Here is a 6,012-nt window from a genome sequence, read left to right on the forward strand (position 1 = left end):
GCCGCGGGTGAGTTAGTGCATCCTGCGCATGACCTGTTCCTTCTTCAGGACCCAGAGTGAGGCCTGTTAGCATCCCTGTTCTATAGGTAGGGGACGAAGGTCCAGGCAGCCTGAGTGACCAGCCTGTACTAAGAGCCTGGAATTTGAACCCAGGTCTGACTTCCACCTGCTCTTAATGGCTTCCCCGTGCTGCCAAGGCAACCAGACCGCATTCTGGGGGCAACTGGATCCCACCAGCTCCATGCATAGCCAAGACCCACCCCCCTTCTTTCCCTTGACTTGAAGGCACTGGAGGCTACGGAATAAACGGAGTTGGCTGGGGCGGGGAGCCGGAGGGTGTCACCAAGTGGTGGCAGGATCTGGCAGCGACCACACCTGCGACCCCAGACGCTTCTGAGCCTGGTCCCTCCTGCCCACCATGCACACGCGCACTCTGGGAACCATGGGGCTGGCGGCTCGGAATGGGCTGGCTCTGCTCCTCGCCCGCCTGGGAGCTGTGTTTGTGGCCCGGGGGAGCCGTGTGCAATGTGTGTGGGGAGCAGCGAGCGCTTCTATAAAAGGAAGGCTGTGTGAATGCACGGGCTCTGCGAACAAAATTTACCAGCTCCCAGAGGACTACAGAGGACTAGTTAGGCTGCGGGGGGGGGGGGGGGGGGGGGGGGGGGGGGGGGGGGGGGGGGGGGGGGCAGTGCTGGGGGAGGATGCTTGGTTCCCCTGCTATGCTCTCCCCAACCCGTTCCTCAATCTACAACCCCAGGCAGGCTGATGAAGGGGGACCCGGAGGCCAAGGCCAGAAGTCTACTGAGCCCAGCGCCTCCTTCCCTGCTCCTGATGCCCCTCCAGCTCCGCTCCCCGCTCCTTGCTTCCCTAAGGCCACCTGAGGGATGCCCGGCCCTACCCCTCCAGCCACAGGAGGCCCCTGCCCAGCACTGCCCCCTCAGCCTGGCTCCTCCCTTTCCTGTTTGATGGGAGGTCACCTGCTCTAGAAACCTCTCACAGACACCTGTCAGGATCAGGCCTCTATCCTCCATACCGTCACCAAAAGGCCCTCTCCCGGCCAGCCCAAGGTCACTCTAGGTGGCATTGAACCAGACCTGGTCGCAGCAGACTTTAGTGAGGCCTGGCCTTCCTCCCCGCATGTCCCCTGATTCGGTCCCTGGCCCCAGCTCTGGCACTTGTGCCTCTGGCTTCGGCTTCTGGCACTTTGGGCCTCCACCCCCATCTTTACCGAACAGAACAAAGGGAGCAAGGCAGGTTGACAAGAACTTTACTCACAGTTACAGAACATAGGTTACAGGATGTCAGGAGAGACAGGAGCTGGGGGGGGGGGGGTGTTGGATGTGACACTGGCTTTAGCCAAGCCTGCCTGGCCGCCCCCACCTCAGTCTGTGGCTGCGGAAAGCCCCACCGGATCAGTCCATCTTAAAAGCCCCCCCAGAACGTCCACCGTGTCTGGTACCTTCCACCACGACTCATGACAACCCAGTGCCAGCCTAGGCAGGACTGAGGGCTGGGGGCTCGCAGACGTCTGGTGTGTCCTTTCACCTTGCAAGGCTGGCTGCCTGGCCCAGAAATTCCAGGGGCACCAGGAACGGGTTCAGGGGGCAGACCCCAGCTGCTTGCCAAGCAGATCTTGGTTCACTGGGCCCAGCATTCTCAGGGGCCCGGGGCCTGGCCTGGCTGGCCTCCTCCTGCCCCTGGAGACTTGCCCCACCATTCTCAGCTCCGGGCCCCAGGCTCTCACCAGCTGGGTCTGGCTGGGGGTCTGGCTGGGGGGCCGTCAGGCGCGCGTAAACATCTGACATATGTTTAACCAGGGCGGCACAGGGCAGGCGGGTCAGCTCCTCCGGAAGGGCCAGGAGCAGGTCAAGGACCACGGCTGACTCTGGTAACGCAGGGAAAGGAGAGGAGTTAGGGGAGGGCGGGGCTTGCTGCCTAGGACTCCGCCTCTCAGCCCCTGCCCATTATCCTCACCGGCTGCAGAAAGTTCAGGGCCCTGGCAACTGCGGGAGATGGAGGACAGGTACTTGTAGATCTTCTCAAAGTCCACGGAGAAGTCTCCTTCAGCCGAGGGCTGGGCCAGGGATTCGGAAGGTGCCTCAGGGGCGGGGTCACTCGTCTGGGGGTCGGGACCAGAGACCTCAGGGGCGGGGCCATTCGCCTTGGGGGTGGGACCAAGAGTCTCCGGGCTCGGGCTCGAGTACTCCAGCCCTCCAGGGGCGCTGAGCAGCAGTTGCCTCCCACGCGCCTGTGTGGGCTTGGGGGGCTTGGAGTGCAGGAGGCTGACGGGCTCTGTGGCTGCGATGGTGAGCACCTGGCAGGCAGAGAGAAGACAGAGGGGAAGGCACAAGTCCTTCCATCAGCCACGCCCCTGCCCTGCACCAGGCTGAGCCCTCCACCTCCACCTGCTTACCCTCCTCCCTGTTAGGCGTCACATACAGGAGATGCCTCGGAAGCGGGGTTGCTGGGGCTCAGCGTGGTCGGTGACTGGTTGGAGTCACAGAGCTGGCAAGGGGAAGGACCCACCCACCCTCCTTATTTAGACTTACATGTAACACCGCCACCCTGCCTGGGGGAGGGCGGTACCTGTGAGAAGGCCACAGTCAGAGCTTCTTCCAGCGGGCCTGTTAGCTTCTCAGCCAGATCCATCCATACCTGGATGCGGAGACCGAAAAGTACATGGTCAGCCTAAGGATCAACCTTCAGCTGTCTCCAAGCCCTGCCCCTCCTGGGGATCCCCTGCCCAGGTTATCACCCTCCTCCCGCCCCTCTCCCCCGCAACACCGACACCAGGCCCCAGGGGCCAGCCGGGGGGGGGGGCGCTTTGTCCGGCCTCACCTCGATGGGGGCCGGGGTCTGTGTTTCCCGGCGCCTTGGACCCTGCGTGCCACCCGGGTGCACCCTCTGAATGGCCTCCCGGACCACGCGGCCCTTGAGCTGCCGCAAGAAGTCCCGGATCTGGGGAAGAGAGCAGGAGGACAAATGGGCCTTCTATACGCCCGGGGCTGGGGAGAGAAGCCAAAGCCACCTGCCTGCTCCAAGACCCGCACCGCTCCCTAGCCTCCCGCTAGGTGTTAAGGGTCTCAGTGACTCTGCACGGGGGCGAGAGCCAAGGCCCCAGCTGTGACCAGCCAGCCACCCAATAAAGAGGTATGGCCCTGGTCAGTTCGGGCTCCTCCCCGCAGCCAGGGCCCATCCCTACTAAGGACGACCCTATTCACCTCCCTGCTTCACCCATTCTGCCCCGTTTCCTGACTCTCACTTCTGCCTCACTCCCTCCCGGTCCCCGGCCTCCACTCCGCCTCATAGGCAGTCCGCAACTTCTCAGCCTGTCCCCTTCTCGGCCTCCACCTCGCCCCGCCCCTCATCCTCACGTACGCCCCGCCCCTCATCCTCACGTACGCCCCGCCCACCCTGGCCTTGCTCCCAGGTTCACCCCGCCCCCAGCATCGCGCGCGTCCCGCCCCTCGACCGCAAGGATGCCCCGCCCACACCCTAGCCCCGCCTTCTTGCCGGGACCCCCTCACCTCGGCCTCGCTGCGGCCCGGCAGCTCTCGGGCCAGCTCTGCGGCGTCCGGCTCCGGCTGGCCCTGCCGCGCCTGCAGTAGTCGTAGGAGCTGCCGCTTCTCGCGGGCACTCCAAGCCGCGGGTCCGGTCGTCTCGCCCAGATAGCGCGCCGGGGCCGCTCGACGCCGCTGTGGAGGCTTCATGCCGGCGTAGGCGCAGCTGGCGTTCGGGCGCGTTTCCCTGGTAGGCGGGGTTACGGAGGCCGTTGGGATCAAAAAGTGCGGCGCGGAGGCGGAAATAGATGGGGGCGTGGTTCCGCGTTTGCGGTGGAAAGGAACCGATGGAGAAAGGATGGAGAGACTGGCCTGAGAACTGAAGCGGGGGCGAATGCGACACACACAGCCCTCCCCGCCTGCATTTTATCTCATTCGAGAACTGGAGCCGAGAACTTGGATCTCGTGCCCTCCCGTCCATTCCTGGACTACGTCTTGACTGTGTGCTTTGCTTCTCCAAAAGGGGTCGACCCTGGCCGGAAGACAGGTGTCCGGTCGTGGCCAAGACGCTGGGCTGTGCGGTCGGCCAGCCCTGCTGACCTAGAACAAGTGATTTGGCCTCGACTCGCCTCAGTTTACTAATTTGTAAAATGAGGTAATATTCCCGCTCAAGGGAAGGGAAGAACTCGGTCAGGAGACGTTTATTTAAGAGCTCTAGACTAGGAGGAGAGGAGGGGCGCCTGGGTGGCTCAGTCGGTTAATCGGTCGGATTTCGGCTCAGGTCATGATCTCACGGTTAGTGAGTTCAAGCCTCGCATTGGGCTCTGTGCTGACAGCTCAGAGCCTGGAGCCTGCTTAGGATTCTGGCTCCCAGTGGCGCCTGGATGGCTCAGTTGGTTAAACGTCCGACTTCGGCTCAGGTCATGATCTCACGGTTTGTGGGTTCGAGCCCTACGTCAGGCTCTGTGCTGACACCTCAGAGCCTGGAGCCTGTCTTCAGATTCTGTGTCTCCCTCTTTCTCTGACCCTCCGCTGCTCCTGCTGTTTCTCTTTCTCTCAAAAATAAATAATTTTAAAAAATTAGAAAAAAAGGATTCTGACTCCCTCTCTCTCTGCCCCTCCCCCGCTCACGCTCTGACTCTCTCAAAAAAAAAAAAAAAAAAGAAAAAGAAAAAGAAAAAGGGCTCGAGACCAGGCGGAGAGGAGCCTGGAGCAGAGGTTTTGGCGAGAGCAGGGTCCAGGTGACGGGGGTGGGAGAAGGCCCGGCTTTGAGAAGATCGCTGGCAGCAGGTGGGTAGGTGCAGGGGTTGAGGAAGGAGGCGGAGCTTACTTAAAACGTAAGCAGGTGGGGTTGGGTGTGCCTTTTTGTTTAGGACAAAACTGCTTGGATCTCCCCTGACCCTCACCTGCACGCGTTATTTGGATGTATCAGCCCGCACCCCTCCAGTCTGGACCTCTTCCAGCCCGGAACCTCCTAAGTCCTGGTCCGAGACTCTGCTTCCTGCCCCCTTACACCCGCGCCAAACGCACGACGACGCAGACTTCAAAACTCAGCAGGTCAGACCAGATGTTTATTTTGAGACCAGATGGGAGGGTGTGTAGAGGAGCGGGGCGGGGGCGGGAGGTGCGGGACGCTGGGATAGTGGTCCCATCGGGTCCGAAGTCGACCTCGGCCGGCCCAGTCCTGGCGGCCTTGGTTCGAGGCGTGGCTGGTATGTCTCAGGACCCTGCTGGGGGCGCGCCAGCCTTGGGAAGGGGCTACCCCCTTCCCAGCTGATCACTGGCCTCCTCCATCAATCTGTGTGCGGGAATTAGGGTGGGTGTTAGGTCCTAGTCGTGAATTCTCCCGGCCTAGTGTCCGTCCGAGGTTTGAGGACCCCTTTTGTGACACAGAGGCCGAAGTTGGCCGTGGGTGACCCAGGGCCTGAGTTTGAATCCACCGCCACCAAATTTTGTGGCCTTCGACAAATTACTTCAGAGAGTGGCCCATGTTTCTCGTTTCTAATATGGGGCTTAAAAGAGGATCTACCTGCAAGTTGTTATGAGGAATAATTAAGTTAATAGCACACTCCCTGGCACAAGAGAAAGCCTATGAAGCGGCATTATCATCACCTCCCTCATCCAGCTGGCCCCACGTTACAACCCACCCCCACCCCCAAATTTACCAACCTCACTGGGGCCTCCTGGGCTGGGGGCCGCTGGGCGGGTCTCTCGGGGCGGCGCCGGGGGCTGGGGGTGCTGGGAAGGAGAGGCAGGCTCCAGAGCGGCAGGGCTTGCGGCTCATTGCGTCGGGGCAAGAGCGCCCCCTGGGGGCCGCTGCGGGCGTAGCGGAGGCGGGGCTGGGGATGGTCCGGCCCCACCCGCTGGGTCGCGGCGCCCCGGGGTCAGGACTCGGCTGGGGGCCCCGGCGGAGGTTGCTACCTGAATGCGCACAGACGAGGCCGAGCCCGGCAGCCAGCGCGGCGCCCAGCACGAAGGCCGCCAACACCAGCGCCACCACCGGCGCGGGCTC

The 6,012-nt window shown here is 62.5% G+C and overlaps 1 protein-coding gene and 1 long non-coding RNA gene across 6 annotated transcripts; both read right to left on the bottom strand.

Moving 5' to 3' along the window:
• Positions 1-1,250: 1,250 nt before the first annotated feature.
• Positions 1,251-3,765, bottom strand: SNAPC2 (small nuclear RNA activating complex polypeptide 2). Of its 3 annotated transcripts, none has more exons than XM_029917073.1 (5): positions 3,528-3,765; positions 2,839-2,958; positions 2,587-2,655; positions 1,975-2,314; positions 1,251-1,885 (listed from the first exon to the last, which is right to left on the bottom strand). In XM_029917073.1, the coding sequence occupies exons 1-5, from the start codon at positions 3,708-3,710 to the stop codon at positions 1,542-1,544; spliced, it is 1,056 nt and encodes a 351-aa protein (XP_029772933.1). In that variant the 5' UTR covers positions 3,711-3,765; the 3' UTR covers positions 1,251-1,541. The 3 variants fall into 3 exon arrangements, with proteins under 3 accessions (XP_029772933.1, XP_029772935.1, XP_029772934.1); XM_029917075.1 differs by lacking the exon at positions 3,528-3,765 and adding an exon at positions 3,263-3,349; XM_029917074.1 differs by lacking the exon at positions 2,839-2,958.
• A 1,285-nt stretch (positions 3,766-5,050) lies between these two features.
• LOC115274767 lies at positions 5,051-6,012 on the bottom strand. 3 transcript variants are annotated; one of them, XR_003901235.1, is made up of 3 exons: positions 5,922-6,012; positions 5,670-5,738; positions 5,051-5,298 (listed from the first exon to the last, which is right to left on the bottom strand). It is a non-coding gene; the product is annotated as an uncharacterized LOC115274767 (long non-coding RNA). The 3 variants fall into 3 exon arrangements; XR_003901236.1 differs by having other exon boundaries at positions 5,670-5,816; XR_003901234.1 differs by having other exon boundaries at positions 5,670-6,006.

The sequence above is a fragment of the Suricata suricatta genome, chromosome 12 (assembly GCF_006229205.1).
Source record: "Suricata suricatta isolate VVHF042 chromosome 12, meerkat_22Aug2017_6uvM2_HiC, whole genome shotgun sequence".
Taxonomy (NCBI): Eukaryota; Metazoa; Chordata; class Mammalia; order Carnivora; family Herpestidae; genus Suricata; species Suricata suricatta.

Bases quoted from the DNA above. Each gene is read 5' to 3' on its own strand.
- SNAPC2 (XM_029917073.1), bottom strand. From the start codon at position 3,710: ATGAAGCCTCCACAGCGGCGTCGAGCGGCCCCGGCGCGCTATCTGGGC. The intron at 2,959-3,527 runs GTGAGGGGGTCC...TCTCTTCCCCAG, and splicing joins CGGGCCGCAGCGAGGCCGAG to ATCCGGGACTTCTTGCGGCA. The intron at 2,656-2,838 runs GTGAGGCCGGAC...CTCCGCATCCAG, and splicing joins AGACCCCGGCCCCCATCGAG to GTATGGATGGATCTGGCTGA.